The sequence below is a fragment of the Hemibagrus wyckioides genome, linkage group LG23 (assembly GCF_019097595.1).
Source record: "Hemibagrus wyckioides isolate EC202008001 linkage group LG23, SWU_Hwy_1.0, whole genome shotgun sequence".
Classification (NCBI taxonomy): domain Eukaryota; kingdom Metazoa; phylum Chordata; class Actinopteri; order Siluriformes; family Bagridae; genus Hemibagrus; species Hemibagrus wyckioides.
Window position 1 is genome coordinate 334,854 of NC_080732.1, and position 27,500 is coordinate 362,353.

Sequence of the window (27,500 nt, forward strand, 5' to 3'; positions counted from 1 at the left end):
TCTCTCTCTCTCTCTCTGACATCAGATTCTTTCTGTCATTTATTTAAGATCAGTTTTTGCTCCTCTTTGAAACTCCAGGGGTATAAAAACTTTTGCCCAGCAGTGTATCTACCCCACTTGGTTGAGATGGCACTACTTCCTGTTTACTGCCCCACCCTCTTTATGTAATAAATAGCCCACAAAATAATCCTCCTACTGCTCTACAGAACTGTTTTGCTCTGTGTGATGCTGCTTCTGCTCCATCCCTCCATCCTTTATCTCTTCTTTCTCCTTCCTTTATCTCTTCTTTCTCTCTTTCTTTATTACTCCTTTATCTATTCTTTATTTCTCCTTTATTACTCCATTCTCCCTCCTTTATCTCTCCTTTCTCCCTTCTTTCTCACTCCTTTATTTCTTCTTTCTCTCTTTCTTTATCACTCCTTTATCTATTCTTTATCTCTCCTTTATTACTCCATTCTCCCTCCTTTATCTCTCCATCCTCCCTCCTTCAGTCTTCATGTGTCTTTCTGCTCAGTGGGTTATAAACAGAGCTGCTGCTCTTCTCGTCCTCGTCTCTCTCACCTTCGTTAGCCGCTCGTTTCAGCATCTCTCTAATTTACAGTCTTTCACGCTCTCAGTAAATCCCTCTCACTGTGTCACCGGGTTTGAACTGTTGCCATAGCAACACTGATCTCTGGGTAAGGTGAGGACGAGTTTGTTTCTTTAACCTTCTTCACCACACACTCAGAGACACGGTGTTCTTAGAAGTGAAATAAATATCCAGCATGTTCCTGAAGGATGAACACACACAGACCCGGAATTTACCTCTTTATCCAGTGCTGTTCCTCACGATCTCAGTGTCTGATACACAGCAACATCAGACTGATCTGATCTCATACAACTGCTGTCAAGATTCTTCATTAATGGTAAAATATAATAATAATAATAATAATAAATGGTTCTTTAATAACATTAGATATGCAGTATCTGATTATTGTGTGATCAGACGTGTGTAGTTGTAGATCAGATGTGTGTAGTTGTAGATCAGACGTGTGTAGTTGTAGATCAGACGTGTGTAGTTGTAGATCAGACGTGTGTAGTTGTAGATCAGATGTGTGTAGTTGTTGATCAGACGTGTAGTTGTAGATCACATTTGCGTAGTTGTAGATCAGATGTGTGTAGTTGTAGATCACATTTGCGTAGTTGTAGATCAGATGTGTGTAGTTGTAGATCAGATGTGTGTAGTTGTAGATCAGACGTGTGTAGTTGTAGATCAGACGTGTGTAGTTGTAGATCAGACGTGTGTAGTTGTAGATCACATTTGTGTAGTTGTAGATCACATTTGTGTAGTTGTAGATCAGACGTGTGTAGTTGTAGATCAGACGTGTGTAGTTGTAGATCAGACGTGTGTAGTTGTAGATCACATTTGTGTAGTTGTAGATCACATTTGTGTAGTTGTAGATCACATTTGTGTAGTTGTAGATCACATTTGTGTAGTTGTAGATCAGACGTGTGTAGTTGTAGATCAGACGTGTGTAGTTGTAGATCAGATGTGTGTAGTTGTAGATCAGACGTGTGTAGTTGTAGATCAGACGTGTGTAGTTGTAGATCACATTTGTGTAGTTGTAGATCACATTTGTGTAGTTGTAGATCAGACGTGTGTAGTTGTAGATCAGACGTGTGTAGTTGTAGATCAGATGTGTGTAGTTGTAGATCAGACGTGTGTAGTTGTAGATCAGACTTGTGTAGTTGTAGATCAGACGTGTGTAGTTGTAGATCAGACGGGTGTAGTTGTAGATCAGACTTGTGTAGTTGTAGATCAGATGTGTGTAGTTGTTGATCAGACGTGTAGTTGTAGATCAGATGTGTGTAGTTGTAGATCAGATGTGTGTAGTTGTAGATCACATTTGTGTAGTTGTAGATCACATTTGTGTAGTTGTAGATCAGACGTGTGTAGTTGTAGATCAGATGTGTGTAGTTGTAGATCAGATGTGTGTAGTTGTAGATCACATTTGTGTAGTTGTAGATCAGATGTGTGTAGTTGTAGATCAGACGTGTGTAGTTGTAGATCAGACGTGTGTAGTTGTAGATCAGACTTGTGTAGTTGTAGATCAGATGTGTGTAGTTGTTGATCAGACGTGTAGTTGTAGATCACATTTGTGTAGTTGTAGATCAGATGTGTGTAGTTGTAGATCAGACATGTGTAGTTGTAGATCACATTTGTGTAGTTGTAGATCAGATGTGTGTAGTTGTAGATCACATTTGTGTAGTTGTAGATCAGACGTGTGTAGTTGTAGATCAGACGTGTGTAGTTGTAGATCAGACTTGTGTAGTTGTAGATCAGACATGTGTAGTTGTAGATCACATTTGTGTAGTTGTAGATCAGACATGTGTAGTTGTAGATCAGACTTGTGTAGTTGTAGATCACATTTGTGTAGTTGTAGATCAGACGTGTGTAGTTGTAGATCAGACGTGTGTAGTTGTAGATCAGACGTGTGTAGTTGTAGATCAGACTTGTGTAGTTGTAGATCACATTTGTGTAGTTGTAGATCAGACGTGTGTAGTTGTAGATCAGACGTGTGTAGTTGTAGATCAGACGTGTGTAGTTGTAGATCAGACGTGTGTAGGTGTAGATCAGACTTGTGTAGTTGTAGATCAGACTTGTGTAGTTGTAGATCACATTTGTGTAGTTGTAGATCAGACGTGTGTAGTTGTAGATCAGATGTGTGTAGTTGTAGATCAGACGTGTGTAGTTGTAGATCAGACGTGTGTAGTTGTAGATCAGACGTGTAGTTGTAGATCACATTTGTGTAGTTGTCGATCAGACGTGTGTAGTTGTAGATCACATTTGTGTAGTTGTAGATCAGACGTGTGTAGTTGTAGATCAGACGTGTGTAGTTGTAGATCAGACGTGTGTAGTTGTAGATCACATTTGTGTAGTTGTAGATCAGATGTGTGTAGTTGTAGATCAGACGTGTGTAGTTGTAGATCAGACGTGTAGTTGTAGATCACATTTGTGTAGTTGTAGATCAGATGTGTGTAGTTGTAGATCAGATGTGTGTAGTTGTAGATCAGACGTGTGTAGTTGTAGATCAGACGTGTGTAGTTGTAGATCAGACGTGTGTAGTTGTAGATCAGACGTGTAGTTGTAGATCACATTTGTGTAGTTGTAGATCAGACGTGTGTAGTTGTAGATCACATTTGTGTAGTTGTAGATCAGATGTGTGTAGTTGTAGATCAGACGTGTGTAGTTGTAGATCAGACGTGTGTAGTTGTAGATCAGACGTGTGTAGTTGTAGATCAGACGTGTAGTTGTAGATCACATTTGTGTAGTTGTAGATCAGACGTGTGTAGTTGTAGATCACATTTGTGTAGTTGTAGATCAGATGTGTGTAGTTGTAGATCAGACGTGTGTAGTTGTAGATCAGACGTGTGTAGTTGTAGATCAGACGTGTGTAGTTGTAGATCAGACGTGTAGTTGTAGATCACATTTGTGTAGTTGTAGATCAGATGTGTGTAGTTGTAGATCAGATGTGTGTAGTTGTAGATCACATTTGTGTAGTTGTAGATCAGACGTGTGTAGTTGTAGATCAGACGTGTGTAGTTGTAGATCACATTTGTGTAGTTGTAGATCAGACGTGTGTAGTTGTAGATCAGACTTGTGTAGTTGTAGATCAGATGTGTGTAGTTGTTGATCAGACGTGTAGTTGTAGATCACATTTGTGTAGTTGTAGATCAGATGTGTGTAGTTGTAGATCAGATGTGTGTAGTTGTAGATCAGATGTGTGTAGTTGTAGATCACATTTGTGTAGTTGTAGATCAGACGTGTGTAGTTGTAGATCAGATGTGTGTAGTTGTAGATCAGACGTGTGTAGTTGTAGATCAGATGTGTGTAGTTGTAGATCACATTTGTGTAGTTGTAGATCAGACGTGTGTAGTTGTAGATCAGATGTGTGTAGTTGTAGATCAGATGTGTGTAGTTGTAGATCAGACGTGTGTAGTTGTAGATCAGACGTGTGTAGTTGTAGATCAGACGTGTGTAGTTGTAGATCACATTTGTGTAGTTGTAGATCAGATGTGTGTAGTTGTAGATCAGACGTGTGTAGTTGTAGATCAGACGTGTGTAGTTGTAGATCAGACGTGTGTAGTTGTAGATCAGACGTGTAGTTGTAGATCACATTTGTGTAGTTGTAGATCAGATGTGTGTAGTTGTAGATCAGATGTGTGTAGTTGTAGATCACATTTGTGTAGTTGTAGATCAGACGTGTGTAGTTGTAGATCAGACGTGTGTAGTTGTAGATCACATTTGTGTAGTTGTAGATCAGACGTGTGTAGTTGTAGATCAGACTTGTGTAGTTGTAGATCAGATGTGTGTAGTTGTTGATCAGACGTGTAGTTGTAGATCACATTTGTGTAGTTGTAGATCAGATGTGTGTAGTTGTAGATCAGATGTGTGTAGTTGTAGATCAGATGTGTGTAGTTGTAGATCACATTTGTGTAGTTGTAGATCAGACGTGTGTAGTTGTAGATCAGACGTGTGTAGTTGTAGATCAGATGTGTGTAGTTGTAGATCACATTTGTGTAGTTGTAGATCAGACGTGTGTAGTTGTAGATCAGATGTGTGTAGTTGTTGATCAGACGTGTAGTTGTAGATCACATTTGTGTAGTTGTAGATCAGATGTGTGTAGTTGTAGATCAGATGTGTGTAGTTGTAGATCACATTTGTGTAGTTGTAGATCAGACGTGTGTAGTTGTAGATCAGACGTGTGTAGTTGTAGATCAGACTTGTGTAGTTGTAGATCAGACATGTGTAGTTGTAGATCACATTTGTGTAGTTGTAGATCAGACTTGTGTAGTTGTAGATCACATTTGTGTAGTTGTAGATCAGACGTGTGTAGTTGTAGATCAGACGTGTGTAGTTGTAGATCAGACTTGTGTAGTTGTAGATCAGACTTGTGTAGTTGTAGATCAGACGTGTGTAGTTGTAGATCAGACGTGTGTAGTTGTAGATCAGACGTGTGTAGTTGTAGATCAGACTTGTGTAGTTGTAGATCAGACGTGTGTAGTTGTAGATCAGACTTGTGTAGGTGTAGATCAGACGTGTGTAGTTGTAGATCAGACTTGTGTAGTTGTAGATCAGACGTGTGTAGTTGTAGATCACATTTGTGTAGTTGTAGATCAGACGTGTGTAGTTGTAGATCAGACTTGTGTAGTTGTAGATCAGACTTGTGTAGTATGTATAGTTGTGAATAAATGTACACAGTAATAAACCCTGCAGTCCGAGTCTGGTCCATTTCCTGTAGGAGTTTATTTCTGAGATATTTGATTGGATTATTCTGGTGTCTGAACTGAGTTTTCTCTCTGCATGGCTGTCCTGACCCTCACCATCAGGAGGAACTGGTAAGATGTGCAGACTGGTTTGACCCCTGACCCCTGAACAAACCCTGCTGCATGTGACGTGTGGCTCTGAGGGGTCTCCTGCCCTCACGGTCCTGTTCTTCCTGTCGTCCATGCTTCCTCTTGTGCATGACGTTCTCGACGTCCTGCATCGTCCTCTCACGTGGCGGACGGACTTCTCCTGATTTTTCTGAGCTTGTGACCCGATTGTGTTTAGCATCAGTGATTCCTTTGTTCTTAAACGTAGCAAAATTCCCTCTGCTTCTTACAGAGATGATTTTTCCTGCACACAAACCTCACCCTCCCCAACCCTCCAACATTTTTTTATTATTTCAAACCTTTTGTTAAATCAGGAGTTCATCAGGCTGGGACGAAATCAGACTTTCTATTGTTGCTTATCATCTGCGTGATTTTTTACCGCTCAGGATCTCACTGCTCTGGCCAAAGAGCTCAGAGAGTTGCGCTCGAACGAGGAGACGAACCGGCCGCCTGTCAAAGTGACCGATTACTCGTCGTCCAGTGAGGAGTCAGAAAGCAGTGAGGAGGAGGAGGGAGAGGGAGGAGCTCACGATGGAACAGTGCCAGTCAGCGACATCCCTCGCATCATGTGAGGATTTTTCTCTTTTATTCTCTTTACACTGATGATTTTGTTCTGTAGGAAAATGAGCACAGATTAGACAGAGACGTAACGGTCATTAATGAGCTAAATGTTCTGTGTGACCACAAGCTGAAGTCTGATCACAGAGTCCACATTAAGCAGATAGCAGGAAATTAAATATTGTGTGAACGATGATTCTTCATGATGATGATTTAAACTTGACAGTGGAAAATCACAGACTGGTGTCTAAACACTTTCTGGTGCTGACCCAGGTCCGGTTTGGAGGGTTTTGGACACAGTGTGGTTATTTTTGTAAAAACGTTCTGCTTCTCTCTCCATCCCTGCGTGCAGGCCGTCAGCCGGTCCGGGGGGGAGTGAACCGTTCGGAGCGCTGGTGGGTCCGGAGGATTCTCACGAAGAGTCTTACGGAAACAACTCTAAAGACAGCACACTGATGATGAGAGAGGTGAGAACATCGGCATCTTCTCAGTCGCACCACATGACCTTCTCTCATCATCATCAGAAATCTGTATGAACTTCAGGCAGTTCCTCCTGCATTCATTAGTTTCATGTGTCACTGTTTCATTTGTTTGGTTTTTCTTTATTTCCTGGTTTATTTGGTGTTTCAGTCAGCTTTTTTCAGCATCTTTACTCTTGTGTAGTCTCAGTGCTGATTGGCTGCTCAGGTTGTTGCGTTGCTCAGAGTCTAACATCAGGTGGCGCTGTGGCGGTGACATGGCAGGTGTCAGGGGCAGCAATAGCACCTCTTTCTCTCTTCCTCTCCTGCAGATGTTTGGGGAAAGAAAGCGCTCGGGTCATGCCGAGAGCAACGGTTTCCCTGGTAACACCAATCTTCCTGATCTAGTGCAGCAAAGCCACTCCCCCTTGGCCACACCCATCGAAGGCCCAGGGCGCCACTCCAGTCTGCTTGGGCAGGACCTGGACCCTGTGGCTGAAGTAGGTTACAGTGCAGCCTGTCAGTCCGAGCCACCCTGCCTTCTGACCTCTAACCTGACCCTGACCTTTGACCTCGCTAACCATCCCCATCCGGCCTAGTCTAAAATGAACCGCATATTTCTATATCTCTATATTTCTATCTACATGGCTGTGCTTCCTGGCTGTAGCCTCAGGGACGCCCGCTCTCTCCGGGTCCAGTTTCTCGTCACGTTTTTGGCTTGTTCTTGTTGCAGGTTTCCTTTTGGAATTATTTTAACCACTCATCCATTAACGCCCAACCAACCAACCCCTGCCACCCCCCCTAGTCTATAAATGCATGAACCATGACGTCATTTATATAACACACTTCTCACCTTATTAACCATCGCTAAGTGCTTACTAACCGTTATGCTCTGCTAAAAACGTTTATGATTTATGGCTTGTTATCATGTGCATGTTAAATGAACACTTATGATAACGCTGTGAATCCTGGATGAAAAATGCATTATAAACGTAGCATAAGACGTAAGACGTAGCATCCATAATGCCTTAAAATGTCTCAGTACAGTAGTACAGCTTTGATGTTCAGAAGTATTTACATGCTCAAATGCATTATAACTCACTTATGACACAGATGTGGTATCAGTTATAGTGCATTGTAACGGTGTTGTGTGCAATGAGCAGATGAGATGTGTTATGTAATCTAATGTTATGAAGTCACATGACCCTAATGTATTTAACTATAAGCATCATAGCAGCCATACTCCAGGCAGCTGCAGTTACAGAGCATGCATTTTATAGAGGATGAGCATATGATCTGATTAAGTAATGCTTTAATGCATTATAACTACTTGCAGTACAGACATCCAGAATATTTACTCTATGGTGCTCTTGTGATGTGTTATGTAGCCTGGTGTTAGGAAGTGAAACTATGACCCCTCATGAGCAGTTCTGCAGCTTATTCCAGTCTTAGTAAGGTGCTATGGATGCTATATTCATACCTACGCGTTTATAATGTGTTATTAGCTCAGGATTAACAGGAGGTGTTCCTGTGCTCACTGGATACAGCTGTGTTGCTTTGCCAGGTGTTGTACCTGCAGTAACAGGTGTGTGTTTGATCGACAGTACGGGAGCGGCTCTAAAGCCTCCTTCACCCCATTCGTGGATCCGCGAGTGTACCAGACTTCACCCACTGAAGAAAACAGTGAGAACTCAGCAGCAGGTTCTTGTCCCTGTGCTCTAATGAGATCTGTAACGAATCAGTACAGAATAATAATCTGAATCCTTTCATTATTTACTGAATTCTGTTGTTCTCGGCTGCAGCTCTCTCGGTGGACGAGCTGCTGAGGCACGAGCAGGAACAGGAGCAGGCTCGGCTCAACGAGGCTCGGAAGATCTCCGTGGTCAACGTCAATCCCACCAACATCCGGCCGCACAGTGACACGCCCGAGATCCGCAAATACAAGAAACGCTTCAACTCTGAGATCCTGTGTGCTGCTCTGTGGGGTGAGTTACAACATCGGCATCACGTGCATCAGCAGTGACGCTGGAACGTGAAGTTTTCCACATCTTCAGGACAGAGGAGCTTACACTTCTTTGTGGTTTCTCAGTAACATGAGCAGCTGAGATTATTTTCTCTTATTAGCTTGAACTGTTTTATAAGATGAATAAAATAGCTGGGGATTTGCTGTTAGTGGAAAATAGTCAACTTCAGGATGCTAAGAGTATTAAACTGTAACACACACACAGTGTGTATCGTGGATGTGAGTGTGTAAGGCTGTGGATGTTTGCTGCAGGTGTGAATCTGTTGGTGGGGACTGAAAATGGACTGATGTTGTTGGACCGTAGCGGTCAGGGGAAAGTCTACAACCTCATCAACCGCCGGCGCTTTCAGCAGATGGACGTGTTGGAGGGCCTCAACGTCCTGGTCACCATCTCCGGTGAGAAAGAGAAGTCGAGTACAAGAGAGTAAAGAGCGTTGGGAATTAGAATAATAACTCCTCCCCTTTTCCTTAAAAGGCAGTCGAGGAAAGATTTTCCGTTTACTGAAATGATGATGTCATTTATCTTTTTTCCTCCAGGAAAAAAGAACAAGTTGAGGGTTTACTACCTGTCATGGCTCAGGAACCGGATCCTGCACAATGACCCTGAGGTGGAGAAGAAGCAGGGCTGGACCACCGTGGGAGATCTGGAGGGTTGTGTCCATTACAAAGTCGGTATGTTCTCTTCACCTCCGCTCTCTGGCAGGTTGTATCTGAATCTCACGCTGCAGTGTCATGTTGATTTTTATATTTAGATTTTATTTTATTTCTGTTTAATCTCGTCACCATGTCTTTGCGTGTGAAAGTGAAATACGAGCGGATCAAGTTCTTGGTGATTGCCTTGAAGAACTCGGTGGAGATTTACGCCTGGGCCCCAAAGCCCTATCACAAATTCATGGCTTTCAAGGTTAGAGTGATTTGTGTACTGAAGGTTTTTTGTTATAGAAGTGGAGCTGATCAGCGTGTGAGGATGAAGAGCTCTTATTAATGTTTCTCTTTCTCTCTCAAGTCCTTCACCGATCTGCAGCACAAGCCTCAGCTGGTGGATCTGACCGTAGAGGAAGGTCAGAGGTTAAAGGTCATCTACGGCTCCAGCGTTGGGTTTCACGTCATCGACGTCGACTCGGGAAACCCGTACGATATCTACATCCCATCGCACGTAAGTGACGGGGCGCCGAGCGGAGCGGCTTTTCCTCTTCCTGTGACCAGACGCTTCCTCTTTCACTCGGACACACAACTGCAGTGCCTTTATATAATGATGTGCAGCCATAAGGAAATAATTATAATAATAATAATAACATAATAATAACACAACTATTTGTATCCACAGATCCTAAAATATATAAGCTCCTCTGTGTTGTAATGTTGTGTAGTTGTGTTTGTGTAACATTACTCAGAGCAAAACATTTCCCCGATCTACGACCTTTGACCAACAAAAACCATCTGATTAACCAGAGCAAGCAGAAAGTTATGGCACTTCTGTGTCTGTAGGAGTGTGTGTGTGTGTGTGTGTGTGTTTGTGTGTGTATGCAAGCGTGTGTGTGTGTGTGTGAGCATGTTTGTGTGTGTGCGTGTATTTGTGTGTGTGTGTGAGCGTGCGTGTGTGTATCCGCACGTGTGTATGTGAGTGTGTGCATGTGTATTTGTGTGTGAGCGTGTGTTTGTGTGTGTGTCTGTGTGTGAGAGCAGGTCACTTGTTACTGGGAGACTTTATTGTTGCAGCAGTTTCTCACACCCTGGCCATCGAGCGGAACAGAAAACGTCTCCTGCAGCTAATCTTGTGCTCGTGCTTGTTACCCGAGGCTGACGGTCCCAAACCCCTTCCCTTCCCCGTGTTCCTCCCTCAGATTCAGGGCAGTGTCACCCCTCACGCCATTGTGGTACTCCCCAAGACCGACGGGATGGAGATGCTTCTGTGTTATGAAGATGAGGGAGTCTATGTGAACACTTACGGCAGAATCACTAAAGACGTGGTGCTACAATGGGGAGAGATGCCCACCTCTGTTGGTAGGTCGTGGTTTATTTCATTGGCACACGAAAATGATCCCGTCTCCTTTCAGAACCCTGAGGCCCGGGTGCTACTGGAACCTGCCCCAGTCCACCAGCAGCCTTTTGCACCAGATGACCTGAAGTTTGTAGCTAATCATAACGCTGTGCTGATATTTGTTCAGAATTTTGTCAGTTTATTAGCTGCTTCTTTATTGCTTGTTGTTATGAAGAGCTTCAGATACAGAAACCCAAACAGCAGAGCAGCTAATGTACAAAACTCAGGTTTCTGTACAGCTCGATATTTATATTTATTTAAAATTAAATTATAAGCAGCTGAGTCAGAGAACATCGGCTCTCAGCTCCAGGTTCTGAGCGACTCTTGTGGACATGTACTGACCACTACTATTGTTGTTCATGGGTGTGGCCTCATAGTCCAGAGCTATAATTTAGTTCAGATTAGAAATAGTTGTAGAGATTTATCACTTCTAAAGGAAACTCTTCATACAGTTCAACGTTACAACCTGCTTTACACTCCAGCTTCAGTTCATCTGGTGCCACAGGCTGAATGTTTCTCAGTCTTTCTGTCAGTCTAAAACACACACACACACACACACACACTCATCTCTCTACCTGCCTGCTGATCTTTAAGCCAGGTTTACTCTGTGTGATTTCAGTGTTGCAGAGTTATAACACAGGATATGATATGATTCACTGGGACCAAAGACAAGTGACAGCAAGGTGTGTGTGTGTGTGTGTGTGTGAGAAAGTTCCACCAATAGGGCTACAGCAAAATCACAGCACTGATACAGATCTGGTACTGATACAGATAAGGTACTGATACAGATCCAGAATTGCTACATATCTGGTACTGATACAGATAAGGTACTGCTACAGATCTGGTACTGATATAGATCTGGTACTGCTACAGATATGGTACTGCTACTGATACAGATAAGGTACCGCTACAAATATGGTACTGATACAGATCCAGTACTGCTACAGGTCCGGTACTGATACAGATCTGGTACTGATACAGATCCGGTACTGCTACAGATCTGGTAGTGGCGATGGAAAAAACGTAAAACAAACATGCTAACGCAAGAAAACATTATTACCTCCAGCACACTGATTTCAGGATCACTCTGATTGAGGACGTTGTAATGTTCTGTAATTAACTGCAGGTCTATCGTTATGGTAATGATCGTCATGGTATAATGTGATATGGAGAACACACCATCACACAGTCTGCTACAGAATTAAGTACAGAGTTTATCAGGATGAATCATGAGGAATCATCTTAAACACTACTGACATCACAAAGAGGAAACCTGGCTTTATCTCTCCGGAGCTTCACGCTTTTCCCTCACACTCAGTTCAGACTCAATGCCTCTTTGCCCCCTTATGCCCCTCTTGTGCCCCACTCACCCACCCACCCCCAGCTCTGGTGTTGTGTCTATCGGTGTATTTGTCATTCATTATCTTGTGCTTTCTTGTTAATGTTTTCTTCATGAACTAACTCCACAGGCACCATTTTAAGATTTCTTTTCTTTCATCTTCACATTTTGGTGCAAATCTGTAAAAGATCCAAGTGTCTATTTCCTGTCTGTTTACTTAAAACCTCAAATGCATCTTTTCAACTTACAGCATGATGAATGGATCCTGAGTGTGTGTGTGTGTGTGTGTTCGGATTGAAGGATCCATTAGAGAACTGAAACAGATGAATGAAAGATGCTGATTTTGAAATTGTCTGTAATTATATCCCTGATGATAATCACACATCTGATGGATATTTGTCTCGTGGGTCTGTACGATTAACCTTCTAGCTTTTGATGTTTGTTCTCGTCTGTGTCTCAGAAGACTGTGAACGTTGGGGTTTAGTCTGTGTTCAGAGCGAGCAGCTGGCATCTCACTACTTCAGACATTCATAAATCGATCCAAATTAATATTCAAAACAATAAATACAGAGAACAAAACTCTTCTGATATTTCTAGAATAAATCTCTTCAGATCAGCCTGCTCAGCGAAATCAGACATGAATGATTCAGTATCACTGACAGGATTGATTTAAATCATTTATGAATGGAGTAAATGTAGAATATTTCATTTTTACTAGTCGGAGAGAATAAACTGGCCTCCGTGATCACAGCACATACAGAGGACGACGAATTTTCAAGGTTTTGCTTCAGAAACTGCTGCAATAATGACCTCCTGCTGGTGTTGGGTGTCATGAGCAAGCCTGTGTCGTTCCACTCGGTCCCGGTCCGGTTCGGGTCGGTTTCTGGTTGCTGTTGTCCGTCAGAAGTCGTCGAGCAGCGGGGGGGTTTTCTCACACTGCTGTGTTGTTTTTATTGCTCTGAGAATCATCTCTGTCCTGTCCCACGTCCTGTGTCCTGTTTCCTTCCTGTTTCTCCTGCAGCCTACATCCACTCCAACCAGATCATGGGATGGGGAGAGAAAGCCATTGAGATCCGTTCCGTGGAGACGGGACACCTCGACGGAGTTTTCATGCACAAGCGAGCTCAGCGACTGAAGTTTCTGTCTGAAAGAAACGACAAGGTGGGCTTCAGATCGAATTCCCCTTAGTGTTTATTCAGGGAACGTTCCTGGTGTTCAGAGTGGGTCTAGAACCTGCCGATTGTTAGTGTGTGTGATTTCAGTATTAAATCGGAACACTGTAGAGAGACAAGGTTTTTAAAAACACTTTGTGAATGTGTGTCCTGAGTGACTAACACACTCGTCTGTCTGTCCCTGTGATGTCGCCAGGTCTTCTTTGCCTCGGTCCGATCAGGAGGCAGTAGCCAAGTTTTCTTCATGACCTTGAACAGAAACTCCATGATGAACTGGTAAACCCCGCCCACACACCTGCCCCCCCACGGGCCCCACCACTCGGCCCCCCCTGCGTTGTCTCTGTGGACGTGTTCTGTTTTTCTATAGTGATGGGGCGGAAGAGAACGACAAGAACCCACGGTGTGTGGAACCGCAGGGCTGCTTTTGAGAGTAAATACTTTTAGAAAATAAATCAATAAAACAAAATTATGGCCAGGAGCCGCTCCAGAGAGCCGACCTTCATCTCACATCCACGCGAAGCTCCGACCGCCGAGAGAAGAACAACCACCTCCTGTACCCGGAATTCCTTACGGCTCTGACCCGCGGGTTCTCGTTTTTATCACGATAACGCAATTTTTGGAGGAGAAGAGAGACGGACAGAACTGACAACGGAGAAGGCCAAACATCCAGAACATAAATGATATTGTAACTGTTTAGACACTTTTATCACAATAATTTATTGCTGTTGGTTCAACAAAAAACAATTCTGTGGAAAGGTGTGTGTGTGTGTGTGTGTGTTTTCCTTTCACTTTATGTTTTTGCATTTCATCACACTGTAACTGTACAAAGATTTATGTGAGGTTTCTATGTTCGCAGTATATTTCGTTTGTGTGTGTGTGTGTGTGTGTGAGTGTGTGTGTCCTCACTACACCCATCTACACGAAAAACATCATATGATAGTTAACTCACTCCGAGTGTGTGGATGTTTAATGCAGAAGATTACAGCAGAATTCTGGAGATTAAAGTAAAGCTGTGTTTCTCATCGTTACGTGAACAGTGGACACGTGAGGAGTTGAGCGTTTTAGACGTTGTTGCTTAAGTGCAATAAAGAGCAGGAGATCTGGGTTCTGACCTGTGGGTGGATGGGGTTTTAGCTCAAACCTGAACCTCCAGTCTGAAACTTTCAGAGCTGTGTTCGAAGTGTACGTGAGTTTTTTTATATTCCTTTATGAATAAATCTGATCTCCAGCACAGAGGGGATTTCTGTTCTTTTTTTCCTCAGATTGCGTGAGATGTGAGTTCGGTGCATTGAGCTTCCTCTAAACCTACCTCATTTCTTCGTCCGGTCATTCGGTCACCAGTTTATATTCAACCATAACGTCGTTATTAATAAAACATCCAGCAGAATTCAGACGAGGCACAGGAGGAGTCTCAGATTTACAACATTACACATTTTATTCTTTATGAATCCTGATATTTTCTTTTTTTTGTTTGTTGTTTTTTTTTTCACACAGTGAACTGTCGCTTGATTGAAGATGAAGCTGAAGTGTAAGAGTTTGAGCTTTCAGGATGAATTTCAGATACTTATAAGTAGTAGATTAAGGCATACTGTGTTTAGTAAAGCTTTTTTCACTGGTGATGCTCTGTGCCTCGGAGATGAATCGTTTTAATCACTGTGCATAAAAAGAAATCCATTCTTCTCACTTGAACTCAGAAATTAAGCTCAATAAATTAAAGTTAAATCTGTTTTATTTCCAGAGACCAATCACACCATCAGAATGAGTGTATTGTTGGTGCCGTGACCCGGATATGAAACAATCCCACTAAAATCAGATCAAACTGCAGTGTGAAGTGGAGTGTTAGGCGTCTGTGTGAAAACTACTGATTAGAGGCTACTTTTATGTTTCACCTGTACGACCTGTTAGATTTCAGAAATAAACAGTATGTGTGTGTGTGTGTGTGTGTGTGTTTCTGCATGTCTGTACCTTTACACTGGGGATTTCACCTTCATTTTTCACTCAAACATAAAACTGTGATTTGAAGTTAAAACGTCTCGTCTCTTTTTTATTCGTTCATAAAGAAAATCACTTCTTTTATTTTTCTGTCTCACTTTTGTCTTCATTTTAATTTCATTTCGTCGTTTTCATCATGAACTCCATGGCTCTTGAGTTTCTCAGTAGTTTGTTAAGTTCTCACCACCTGATGTGGAATTTCTCTGAGGGATGGTTGGGTTCTTTTCTGGTTGATGCAGAGCTAAAATATTTTAACTGCATTTTGCCTTCTTTTTTTTTTAAGTGTTTTCTTGATTTATTCTTTACTTTTGGGCTAAACTGAAGCTGCTATTGAACTGTTTGGCAAAAAAAAAAAAATCAGGCTAAAGCAAAAACAGATGAGTAAAAGTAAATGACAGCGTTTAATTCTGTAAATAAAATGACAGTAAAATGATGTGTTTTAACAATTATCTACATGCTTCCTAACCTGACTCCAAGCAGGTTTCCATTTTTATAACTCGATGTTAATAATATCTCATCAAGCACGCTTAGTTACGGAAAGTAAAAGCATAGAAAACTACAGAGAAATATGAATAGAGAAATGGGATAAATATTACATTTACATAAAGCCTGGGGTTGGATTTTATATGCAAATAATATTCTAATAATATTTGTTAATGTCAATTTTATTGCAGTTCTATTTACAGAATTAAAGGCTGCTGTTATTTCTACACTTCTCACCAGTTTTATTACAGTTTACTTTTATCTTCAGTTGATTTTGTTTTGTTTTCATGTGGATTCACGTCATCAAACTTTTTTGTAAGAGAATTTATTCGATGCTTCCAAACCATGAATGTTAGGATAAAAATCATGAAAAAAAAGAACACTATTGAAAAGCCTGATCTTTATCTCCTGAGGTCCGATCTAGTCTGACACCCGCTACATTTCCCATCTAATGACTTTTATTATAGAAATGTAAAACTGTGGAGGTCCGAGTGGTTATAAAGCGAGGATCTAACCGAGCGTCCCCGAGCGTGTGAAGCTCCACATCAGACTGGTGTATTCTGATGGGGTTTATCTGTACAGTACTCTCCTGAGTTGGTCATTGTGTTTGGAAGACACAGTATTATTACTGATTCTTTTGCAAAGGGATTTTTTTCTCTAGCTGTATTTTGGATTAGCTCGTCGGTCTGAAAGTGCTGAACTCTATATTAGAATGTCAGAGATGTTTAATATCAGTGCTTTATGTAATATCACTTTATCCTATCCTCCATTTATCCCAGTACTGTTCCAGGCTTTTTTCCTTTTTCTTTCTAACCTCACTGCTGAATTATAGCCGAAATGATGATGTACTGATGCTCTTTTGTATGGTGACATTTTCCTTTTCCTGTTTGTTTGTTTGTTTTTTTCGGGGGGAAAAAGCATTGGTCATATTTATATTGAATGAAAGCCTGAAAGGAATCAGTGCTGATGTAAATGAAAATCGAACCTAACTCTCAGTCTGTTAGGGCAAAGCTAGGATTATTAGCAATAAAGTGTATCAAGGATTTTTGTTCAATTATTTTTTTTTCCTGGCATTTCATTTCTGTCTGAATTTGGTAGAAAAACTGTTGAAACAGATGTTGATGTCCAGGATTTGGGTTTCAGGATGTCGAGTTGGGCGTGATGCAGATTATACACGGATATATTCACGGTTTGTTCCCATGTAACATAAAGCATTAGAACTTTGCTGTTTTTTAATAAATCGATGTATCAAATGACTTTATTGCTGTGGATTATTTATTTATTCGTTCCTTCATTTCTGTACTTATTCACAGATCTTTGGATATTGAAGGTAATTTATTGCTAATTCTATATATTTATGGTATTAATTTAGCTTCTTTTTAACTATGTTAAATCCCAGATCATCTTTCATTTCATGCAAAAAGCACTTCAGAATGTTTTGCACATTCACATTAAACATGATTAAGAAACTTGTTTACTTTATTCAACTTTTAGCTTCATTAATGAATACTGCATGTTCTACCAGAAATAATGAAGGAAATTAACAGTAGAAATATATATAAAAAATGTGGTTAAGCGTGGTTTATGAAACTCAGAAAATCTAAAACCGAGTTCATTTTAACTTCATCATCAACACCAGTCAGGTATCTAACATGGCATGAACATTGGTTTGATTGAACATTTGGTCGTGGTTCATCTTAACTAGCTAACATTAACTAAGGTAATGGTTTCTCTTAGCTAGTTAATGTTTACTAAATAAGCTAATTACTGGTTAAAGTAGTGTTTTTGTGCTTTACCTCTCATTTTACTACAGTACAAGTTTTCAAATATTCCCTCTCTACAGATGTGATTCATCATGAATTTTTCATCATGAATAATACAGCCTGTGTTTCTGCTTCCTGTCAGAGGTGGCGCTGTTTCTCCAGCTGTTTGGACACGCGGCGGTTTTGTGTGGGGTGAGGGTAGGGGTTGGACGCGTTACGCAGAGGAAGAGATAAGCCCCGCCCACTATACGGGTGCCGCAGTAAAATTGGGCGCGCATGCGCGCTGACATTCCTTTTTTTCTTGGAAGTAAGTATTGCATGGCGCGTGCCTTTCTCTTGTGGAAAAAAAATGTGAAATTTCTTAAATATAACTGTGTCTAAAGTGTCACTCGATGTGTTGACGAGTGCGACTCCGTAATGAAAACAACGCGTCGCTTTTGAAATTTGTAAAAGTGTGTAAAAAGAAAAGGCGCGGTGTTGAACACGGAGTTGTTTGAGGAGTAACTAAGTTAGCAGAGTGGCTAACAGCGCGCGCACGCACGAGGCCTTCCGCGCGCTTAGGTCACAATCACTGGGTAACTGAAGCGGGTTTAAGTTGAATATTTATGTCATTGAAGGTTCTTGTTATGTTCATGGCGTCGTTTAATTGGGTTGTAAAATTACCCAAAATAGTTGAGAGTTGTGTGTTTGTTATATTAGCTAGCTAGCTGGTCAGAGTTTAGCAAAGAAACGCAAATTTACCTCAGTGTGTTTGAATGTAAGTGAACGCACGCGCTCCAGCTCTCAGAGCGGATCTTCATTTCAACAGAAATTAAATAAAATCGAAATAAAAATTAATGGATATTTTTACCTACATTTTAATAACAGCCGTTTCTATGCTAGTTAGTATTTAGCTAGCGAGTTAGCTCCCTCATATGGCCTTACATCTCGCGTGTTCTAAAGTCAAATTAAAGTTCGTTCAAGACCCCGGTTTATCATCTCCACACACACTTGTTAATAAACACTTATAACGCGGAATAGCCGTTTAATAACCTGAATGCTGCTGTGGTGTTTTCTGACCGCCGGCCTTTGGGCGTGAAAAGCAGCACCATGATGCGGCAAGTTCTCCTGCCTGAATGTTCCTCTTGATCCAGCAGAAGTTTCCCTCTGAGTTGTGTGTTGGGGTTAGTTTTCACAGAAAGCCTTGTGTTAGTGGATTAAATGATTAGTATTAGTTCCGATCGGTCAGCGAGGAGGAGGATTAAAGCAGCAGTGTGTGACCGCATGCTGTGATGACGTAAACCGGTACAAATTTGGGCACGAGCCGATGGCTGGACACGCGCCCCGTTTTATTAAACCGTGAATATTGTCTAGTTTGAATTCATTAGTTATGTATGTCTGTGAATTTGTGTACACTTAAACACACACTGAAGCTGTAATGAAGCTGAGCTCTCACAGCTGGACCGATCACAGAACCACGATCATGGTTCTGCTCCTGTAATGGTTTCATCTCTCCCATGTTTTTGTCTCCTACTGCATTTGTCACTTGATTTACCTTTTCTAAACCATCTTCACCCAACTCTGCTGTTATCCACCACTATCCTGATACAAACCCTGTTTTTCTGCTCTTTTCAGTGCCCCTTGATTAGATCCCACCATGGCAGATCCAGATCTTGATTTCACCAGTGGAGACGCCGGGGCCTCCGTCACGTACCCGCAGCAGTGCAGCGCTCTGCGCAAAAACGGCTTCGTGCTCCTGAAGGGTCGTCCCTGCAAGATCGTCGAGATGTCCACCTCCAAGACCGGAAAGCATGGCCACGCTAAGGTCAGGAGTAGATTCTGAGTCTTTAAGGGCCTGTGTTGACTCTTAGCTTTATTGATGCTTCAGATAAACTCATTATTATGGAGCTATTTCACTGTTATATGACAGCAGAATGCCCCTGTTGGGTTTCAGTAGTGTTTACATCAGGTAATTACCTGAAAAGTCTTAACAACTTTGTTATAAAAAAGGGTTTAGAATGGTGTCAGATCTAACCGTGCTCACACACTCTTGAGACGGTCTCACTTTCGTTTAGAGATGTTAGACGAAAGAGTAGTAGAAGGACAATATCGAAAATGTTCCGTTTTAATATTTAAAAATTTAATGGTTTTTACGCCGGTTCTCCAGCCCAGATTTGCAGCAGCAGTTTGTGTGTAAATAAAGATTTCTAACTGTTTTTGAGAGCACAGGAGTTTTTCCTCAGGTACATAGGTTTAAGGTGATGAAGTGATCTGGATGTGTTGAGGTCAGAGAAAGCTCACTTGGGACAGGTTTCACCTCCATACTCTCATTTCAGACTGACATAAATGTTGTAGTAATTTAGTTAAATGTGTATTTAATGTATTGCACAAGGGTGAATAATCCTCACAATATTACTCATTTCTATGAAATATACATTGTGTATCGTAGGTTTATAAATGGACAGAAAATCTGTACTACTGTGTTAAAAAACAAAAAACAAAAATGTGACCAACAAAATGAACACGGACATGGAGAAAATGTTTGTAAAAAACTAAAATAAATACTAGTAAAGTAATTATTAAAAAAACACATTTGTACAGTCAAATGAATTGAAGCAGCTAGTTATATATTATTTATAAAGAGATGAGAGAATTCTCATGTGTGTACAGTTTATCTCTCCATCCTAATATTGATTGTTTGATCAGTAAATAGTGAATAGAGTTTATTTGACTCTGAGCCCAGTGTTTCTCAACACGTGTTCTGTGTAGAGTTTTAAATGTCATGTTTCTGCTTTCACCTGTGCAGGTTCACCTGGTTGGTATCGACATTTTCACTAACAAGAAGTATGAAGATATTTGTCCCTCGACCCACAACATGGACGTGCCCAACATAAAGAGAAATGACTTCCAGGTGTGTGTGAGAGCGCAGGAGAAACTGGATGCTTGGGTCTGGCTTCAATTTATAGTTAACGTTCCAGCCATTGTAGAGTAAAAGGTTTAAGATCCTTTGTGGTATTCAGAGGCATAATCTGTATCAGTTTAAAAAAAGTTTTTTCATTGATTTGAATAGATTTCTTTCTCCACACTGTGAGCAAAATTTTTAATTTTTTTTAATGGTTTTTGTTTCCCTCTCTCTCAGCTGGTTGACATTAACGAGGGCTTCCTGTCTCTCATGATGGACAACGGTGATGTGCGTGAAGACCTTCGTGTTCCTGAGGGTGACCTGGGCAAGGAGATCGAATCCAAACACAGCGCTGGTGAAGACATGATGGTGGGTACAGGAACATTCTGCTTTCAACATGATGTATACAAAAATAACTTCTAAATCTGATTTTAAAGCGTATTCCTCACTTTCTATACAGATAATGAGTCGAATATCTAGGGCAAAACCTCTGAAGTCTAAGAAAAAGTATAAAATGTGATAAAATAACTGCTCTGGTGATTCAAACTGGCAGAAGAAATTTCAATAGAAGCAAAGATTTCTGAGGTTTAAGGAAAAACAAATTTGAGAATCTGTTTTCCAATATGGAGAAAACTTATTTATTTTTTATTGTTTTCTTTTAAAGGAAAATCCAACAAGAAGGGATTTTATAACAGTAAATGATTGTAAATTCTAAATGGTTATTATGAACAGTTTTACTATTGATGGTTTTTATATTATAAACATTTACAGGTTAGATATCAGTGGAGATGTTTATGATCACCTGATAATATAATTTATTCTGAAGTGTTTTAGTAATGCGTTTGTGATGTGCTCCTCACTGTACATGTCCTTGAAGAGACTAAGCTATCTGTATTTTATTTTTATTCCTGATGTTTTCCCCCGTCTCCTTGTTGTTTAGATTACTGTGCTCTCAGCGATGGGTGAAGAGGCTGCGGTCGGCATCAAGGCCTTTACCAAATAGTGAGCGTGCGAGAGACAGACGGAGAGAGACTGGGCTGCTCAGGCTGCAACATGCACCACATTAAAATCTCCTGCTTTCTGGTTTTGTTTCTTCACCAAAGCTCTGGCCTTCTCACACAACCTCACAACACCTTACTCTCATTCTTTTGTTTTTGTTTGTTTTTTTTTGTTTTTTTAACAATCCCTGTGCCTCCTTCCAGTTACTCTGCTGGACTTTTTTTTTTTTTTTTTTTTTTAAATTTTGTTCAGTTTTGGCATTCTCTCGAATCAGATTTATTTTAGGTTTTTTAGGTTATTGTATTTTTCATTCCACTGTGTTTTCCTTCATGATGTTGGTCTGGCCATTTACATTCCTGAACATTAAAGCAGGATCTCTTTGCCATGTATATATGGCACGTAAGGATACACACACACAAACAGATATACTTATGATTAGTTAGCAGAACAGATGCCTTTCAGTGGAATATACGCGCAATGCATTTTAAAGAAGGGGGAGAAACGGCCCTCACTGACACGCACCAGGTTTTTTATTTCTCCCCTCACTGCCTTAAGGGTGCCATAACTTTTTTTTTTTTTAAATGAATTAATTTAAACATGGTTCAATATCTGCACTAAGGTCCGTTCTCTCAGTTGATGCCTTTACCCAAAGTGAGACGCGAGTGTCCTGGTAGTTAGCACTTTGTAGTACTTTGAGTACTACTGGAAACACTTTTTTTTTTTTTTTTTTTTTGTTGTTGTTGTTTTAAGTAAAATCACTAAGACAAATAACCTTCAGTGGAATTTCTAAGCGCCGGTCTCCATTGTGACATGGACAGAAGGATGTGATGGCCATGTGCGAGTACCTCTGTAACGCAATAGCAGCCTGCTTCTGGCTGTCAGACAACCTTAAATAAAGTGTTGAAGCCTGATTGTGTCTCATGTTGAAGAGTGTGTGTTCTCAACTCGGTAAATAATTCACTCTCTAAGAGCCACAGTATGGACAAACTGCTTTATAGTGCTCTGAGTGGGGTGGGGGCAAATCTTTAAAGCCCTCCCTGTGTGGTGTGGCTCCACTTGAACCCTATGAGGTCATTTTAGAGTAGAAATGATTTTATTTCTATTTTCAATGGTCCATAGATTTTCAAATTTATTCTCTTACATTGTTTCTTGTCAGTGTAGGATTGTGTGAAAATGCTGCTCACTCTGAATATCTGATTTTTTTCTAAAGGTGTGTTTAACTGCAGAAAATATAAAAAACAGTCTGGAGCGAATGTGGACTTCACACAGGAGACTGGAAGAAATTGGAAAAAAATAATCCTCTGTGTGTTAGAAGAAAAAGCCGAGTGCGAGTCAGAGATCAGGTTTAACCTGTTACTAAACCTCTTCATAGAGCTTTAAATGTTCTGATGTAGAAACCAGGAGAGCTGCAAGCTCTGTACTGAAGTGAATATTTCATACACAGTACTCTGTTTTTCACTAGTTTTATATCTAGTTATCCGGTCCAGTTAGAAATGAAAGTAAATGGTGATTTCTGCCTTAATTAGGAATAACACTGAGATCATTAATCAAGACTGACTCTAGTTTCTGACCAGTAAGATGGATCATCTGTACTCCTTATCTGGTCAGGAAAGTGTGGAAGATGCTGGGAAAATATATTTCAAAGAAAGATATTGACTTCCTCTTTTTTTTTTTACCTCAAGTAACACTAGAGAAGTTAATCAGTCATCAGAATAAGTCCTAACATTATAACTGGACATTTATTTTCCATCCGATTTAAACTGATCTGATTTTGTTTATGTGTAAAGATCGAGGACTGAACTGAATGTGTTGAAAACAAAAAACCCTGCAGTAAGCGCTTTATTCCAGTGTGTGTGTGTGTGTGTGTGTGTGTGTGTGTGTGTGTGTGTGTGTGTGTCCTCCACCCTGCTCTCACACTGCTGGGAGGATGAGTCACGGTGCTGTAATAAGCTCGGCCTCAGGCTTTGTTGGACTTTATAGTTGGACATTTTCTGCTTTCAGCTGTTCGGAGTGATCTGCTTTATATTTAACATGAAATGAAAAGTTGGAGGAAACGTCAGTCATCATTTAGAGAGAAATCCAAGTGTTTCTCCCCTAAACGATCTGGACTGAGTTTACTGTTAGAGCAAAGACACTGAATTTGGGATAAAAGTGCCTCAAATTGGAAAAGAGTGCTACAGAAAGCAGTTTTGGTTTTAATAAAATAAACAGAATAACGTTGGCTCTGCCCAATATCTGTACTAGATTTATTTAATTCACGCTGATTATTGTACGGTTTGTTTAATAAAATTCATGCAGCACACACAGGTCCTGTTCTGTCTCCTGCTGCTGTGTTTATGATCCTCGGTAGGGGGCAGCAGTGAGTCAGAACCGAACCTGCACACACACACACACACACTAACACGGTTCTACATCAGGAGCAGCTGTACACAAGAACAATCAGCTTTAAAACAAAACTACATCTCTCTCTCTCTCTCTCTCTCTCTCTCTCTCTCTCTCTCTCTCTCTCTCACACACACACAGTAATTTATTGTTTGGTTTCTGTAGTCTTTATTTTTTTTTTTATAACTATTTTAACTATTTGTTTTTATTTTACTGGTTTCTTATCTTTTTTCCACTGTTTATTTTTTATGTTTATGTTAATTTTTCCCCCTTTCTGAATCAGTAAAAGATTCTGCTTTGAATTTGTGTAGTTTAATTCTTTTATTTTAACTTGCATAATAAATAATATACGGGTAATTTCTGGTTCAGTTTCGGGGATTCTGGCATAATATTGGTTCCGTTCTGGCTGTTTTGTGGACCTTCTGGATAATTTATGGCTGAGTTCTGGGGTAAAGGTGGTGGGATTTTGGCTCTTGTCTGGTTGACATGTGGATTCTGGCACTGTTGTGGGTCAGTTATGGCTGATTTCTGGTGACATTTTACTTGTGATTACATTACTTATCTCATATATCTTTAAATCTCTGTATTTAGTATTTTTGTTATAATAATTTTATTATTAAATATTTTTTGTTATTTTATATTTTTGTTATATTTTGTACCCTTAAATTCGGGTATTTAGTATTTTTTGTTATATTCCTATCCTATTTTATTTATTACCTGTGCTTGTGGATACTCCTGGAAGTAAATTTACCAATGGGATGAAAAAAAAATCTGTCTGTCTGTCTGTCTGTCTGTCTGTCATGTGTAGTCTAGTTAGTAGCCCCTAACTCCGGCATCAGAACCCTCAGAGCTACTCCTCAGTGAAGAACCCTCTGAGAAACCTGAAAGAGCTCTGGTTATAGGAGACTCGAGCTGTCTCTGTCGACGACAGCGCATGCGCAGTGACGCCCCTTCCTTTTTGACCTCGCTCTCTGTAACATGGCGCCGGTGTGTGTGAGCTCTGAGCCACCCTTTCCTATAAACTTTTATTTCGGGTTATTTTATAGACTATTTTGTGATTATATCTGTTCCGCTTGTGAGAGAATTGTTAGTGAATATCTATCAAAAGTTTGATTGCGACATCCGGAAACGACAGAAGTTAATTTTGACAGTTTAATGTCCGCGCACGTGCACCGGCAGAGAACCGGATTTAACCAGATCAGAAGGAATAATAAATAAATAAATAAATAGTAATTACCAGTAACAGGTTAACGATAGAGTAAAGTTGAGCACAAAATTATATTTTTTAAAAATCTTTTTTCTATCTATCTTTTTTCTATCTATATATATATATATATATATATATATATATATATATATATATATTTATATTTATATTTATATTTACATATGTGTGTATGTATGTATAAATATTTTTTCATTTACCAGAAAAGACCTCAGCCTGTAGGGAAGAAGAGCAGGAAAGGAGCTTCATGGAAGTTCACGCTGGACTGCACGCACCCTGTGGAGGACGGGATCCTCGACTCGGCTAACTTTGTAAGAATGACCACAGTGTTTTATAGTAAAGCTTTTCAACATTATTATAATAATCTATATTAATGCGACTTCAGTCTTTACTAATACCATGGGTTAACTAGGGTTCTCTTCCCTAGTATAAAGGCTAGGGTTCTCTTCCCTAGTATAAAGGCTAGGGTTCTCTTCCCTAGTGTGTGTCATGTTGTGGTGTCCCTAACAGGAGACGTTCCTCAGAGAGAGGGTCAAGGTTAACGGCAAAACCGGGAATCTGGGGAATGTGGTGCAGATCGCTCGGCAGAGGAACAAGATCAGCGTCTCGTCAGATAAACAGTTCTCTAAGAGGTGAGAGCTACACAGAGAGATGACCGCCTTAATGCTGCTGTTAATTACAAAAGTTTCTGACCCCCTGAGGGGTCTTGAGTGCAGGGATGTTAGCTAACAACAAAAAACTGCAAGAAGTGTGAGATGGAAAAGAAATCCAACAAAAGAAATGAGAAACTAAATAATAAAGGAACATTTCTGAAACCAAACTCATCAAATGCGTTCCTGTAAACCTAGCCGTCTCACGAGCTGCATGATTTTTTCACACAAATCATCCATTAAAACAAAAAAACCCCAGCACCATGCTCGCTCGAGGTTCAGGATTAGTCGTGATTTAGGAATATCTAACTGACTGTGACCTTTCTGTTCCTTCAGGTATCTGAAATACCTGACTAAGAAATACCTGAAGAAGAATAATCTGCGGGACTGGCTGCGTGTGGTGGCGTCCGATAAAGAGACGTACGAACTGCGATACTTCCAGATCAGTCAGGACGAGGAGGAGTCCGAGACAGATGAGTGAAGCCACTGTTTGGCGACGGGAGGAAGAGGATGATCATACAGCAAATCTCATCCTCTGTATGGAGTTTCATGAAGATTTTGATAATAAATCTTTGATTTACATTAAAACTGAATGTGGTGTATTTCTTACAATATAAAAAATTACTGAAATGATGACTTTATAAAGCAGGCGGTCAGAGCTATGACAGTGGGATTAATTAAAGATATTTTTTGTCTATTAAAGACAAACTGGAGGATTTTTAACACACAGGGCAGTGGTAGCGCAAGTGGTAAGGCTCTGGGTCGTTGACCGGCAGATCGGGGGTTCAAGCCCTGGCACCTTCAAGCTGCCTCTGTTGTGCCCTTGAACAATCATGGCTGACCCTGTGCTCTGACCACAACCTCCAAGGATGGGATATGCAAAGAAAGAATTTCACTGTGCTGTAATGTATATGTGACAAATAAATACTACATAACACATCAAACTTCTCTGACCCAGTAATGGAGCGTGTAGTTAAGATTAGAGAGTTAACGAAAATAAAACATTGATATTGGCAATTAATCAATTCGATTAAATTTGTATAGCACTTTTAACTATGGGCATTGTCTCAGAGCAGCTTTACAGAGGTAGAAAAAATGATTTTTAATTGAAAAAGTTTAAATTAAAGTTACTATTAAATCCTAAGTGTCAGTTATAAAAGAAAAACAAGATTAATGTTAAGATTTTAAGATTTCTTTATTAAAATGCACAATTTTGTTTTTGTAAATATTTTTGGTTTTGATTATTGGGAGGTTTAATGTCAATTTTTTATATTTAATTTTGTCCCTTTATTTCTTCTGATTCACTTCAGTTCCGTTTTTGTCAGTTCTGGGATTTAAAACATGAAAATATCTAAATATTGGAGTAAATTTATTTATGATGTCACAAAGTAAGATTTTATTTGTTTATCATCAAGTAAGAGGAGAATTATTCAGGATCCTGGTTCCGCGTGGTTCCTTGTGGTTCCTGATGCAGACTTCACACAGCTTTCACACAGAGTTGCTGTTGACTCCACATTGTATTTCACATGAAGAGATTAAAAGTAGATCAGATTAGAAGTAGTGCTGAAATTTCCTTTGACATGAGTGAATGAAAAACTTTTTGATGTCTGCTGATCATCCTGAAGTATCTGATGGTGTGAGAATGTTCAGCTAGGTGTTAGCTTCTCTAAGAGGAACCTTTACAGAGCTCTGAGTTCTTTTGGTCCTTCATTATGTTGATCAGATGATGAATGAAAATCTAATCAACACCTTCAACAGCTCCAGAGTGATGGCACATGGGGTGGAGGACGACTCTATAAATACTTACAGAGCAGATGGCTTTTTTACATTTGTTCAGGAACCACGTAAGATCTGGTCATGGAGGTCTCAGCTGCAGAGACGTGGACAGCGACGAGAAGAAAACGAATCCGTGGACGCTTCCGTGCGACTCTTGCTGGACTTCTGGAGCTTGAGGTCTTAAGAGTGAGACAGAAAGAGATGGTGGAGGCGGCGCTGGAGCAACAGGAGAGTCCTGATCACACAGACGACCTTCTAACATTCCAGCAAGGACCATACCAGTACTGGGTGGAAGAGAGTTCTTTTAGGCTTAAACTCAAACGTAGTGTCTCACACGAGAACC

At 40.4% G+C, this 27,500-nt stretch overlaps 3 protein-coding genes across 12 annotated transcripts in view; all 3 read left to right on the top strand.

The window, feature by feature from the left end:
- Window positions 1–16,737, top strand: part of tnikb (TRAF2 and NCK interacting kinase b) — a 67,968-nt gene extending 51,231 nt beyond the window's left edge. For 6 of the 10 annotated variants that reach the window (XM_058376187.1, XM_058376189.1, XM_058376195.1 and 3 more), the window contains 12 exons: window positions 5,802–5,983; window positions 6,326–6,440; window positions 6,764–6,931; window positions 8,036–8,132; window positions 8,234–8,416; window positions 8,707–8,850; window positions 8,992–9,126; window positions 9,258–9,358; window positions 9,461–9,610; window positions 10,299–10,458; window positions 12,856–12,995; window positions 13,203–16,737. In XM_058376187.1, coding sequence (XP_058232170.1) covers window positions 5,802–5,983; window positions 6,326–6,440; window positions 6,764–6,931; window positions 8,036–8,132; window positions 8,234–8,416; window positions 8,707–8,850; window positions 8,992–9,126; window positions 9,258–9,358; window positions 9,461–9,610; window positions 10,299–10,458; window positions 12,856–12,995; window positions 13,203–13,286 — 1,659 coding nt within the window. In that variant the 3' untranslated portion in view covers window positions 13,287–16,737. The remainder of the gene's footprint in view (window positions 1–5,801; window positions 5,984–6,325; window positions 6,441–6,763; window positions 6,932–8,035; window positions 8,133–8,233; window positions 8,417–8,706; window positions 8,851–8,991; window positions 9,127–9,257; window positions 9,359–9,460; window positions 9,611–10,298; window positions 10,459–12,855; window positions 12,996–13,202) is intronic. The other 4 variants (XM_058376188.1, XM_058376194.1, XM_058376193.1 and 1 more) reach the window with 4 other exon arrangements.
- A 2,101-nt stretch (window positions 16,738–18,838) lies between these two features.
- Window positions 18,839–22,035, top strand: eif5a (eukaryotic translation initiation factor 5A). Its single transcript, XM_058376200.1, has 4 exons — window positions 18,839–19,048; window positions 20,030–20,134; window positions 20,363–20,494; window positions 21,066–22,035. Exons 1-4 carry the CDS (start codon window positions 18,881–18,883, stop codon window positions 21,126–21,128), a joined length of 468 nt encoding a protein of 155 aa, XP_058232183.1. The 5' UTR covers window positions 18,839–18,880; the 3' UTR covers window positions 21,129–22,035.
- A 2,409-nt stretch (window positions 22,036–24,444) lies between these two features.
- Window positions 24,445–25,969, top strand: rpl22l1 (ribosomal protein L22-like 1). The gene is made up of 4 exons (XM_058376201.1): window positions 24,445–24,493; window positions 24,935–25,042; window positions 25,242–25,363; window positions 25,718–25,969. Exons 1-4 carry the CDS (start codon window positions 24,485–24,487, stop codon window positions 25,860–25,862), a joined length of 384 nt encoding a protein of 127 aa, XP_058232184.1. The 5' UTR covers window positions 24,445–24,484; the 3' UTR covers window positions 25,863–25,969.
- The last annotated feature ends 1,531 nt before the right edge of the window (window positions 25,970–27,500 follow it).

Bases quoted from the DNA above. Each gene is read 5' to 3' on its own strand.
- eif5a (XM_058376200.1), top strand. From the start codon at position 18,881: ATGGCAGATCCAGATCTTGATTTCACCAGTGGAGACGCCGGGGCCTCC. The intron at 19,049-20,029 runs GTCAGGAGTAGA...TCACCTGTGCAG, and splicing joins GAAAGCATGGCCACGCTAAG to GTTCACCTGGTTGGTATCGA. The intron at 20,135-20,362 runs GTGTGTGTGAGA...CCTCTCTCTCAG, and splicing joins TAAAGAGAAATGACTTCCAG to CTGGTTGACATTAACGAGGG.
- rpl22l1 (XM_058376201.1), top strand. The intron at 25,043-25,241 runs GTAAGAATGACC...TGTCCCTAACAG, and splicing joins TCCTCGACTCGGCTAACTTT to GAGACGTTCCTCAGAGAGAG. The intron at 25,364-25,717 runs GTGAGAGCTACA...CTGTTCCTTCAG, and splicing joins GATAAACAGTTCTCTAAGAG to GTATCTGAAATACCTGACTA.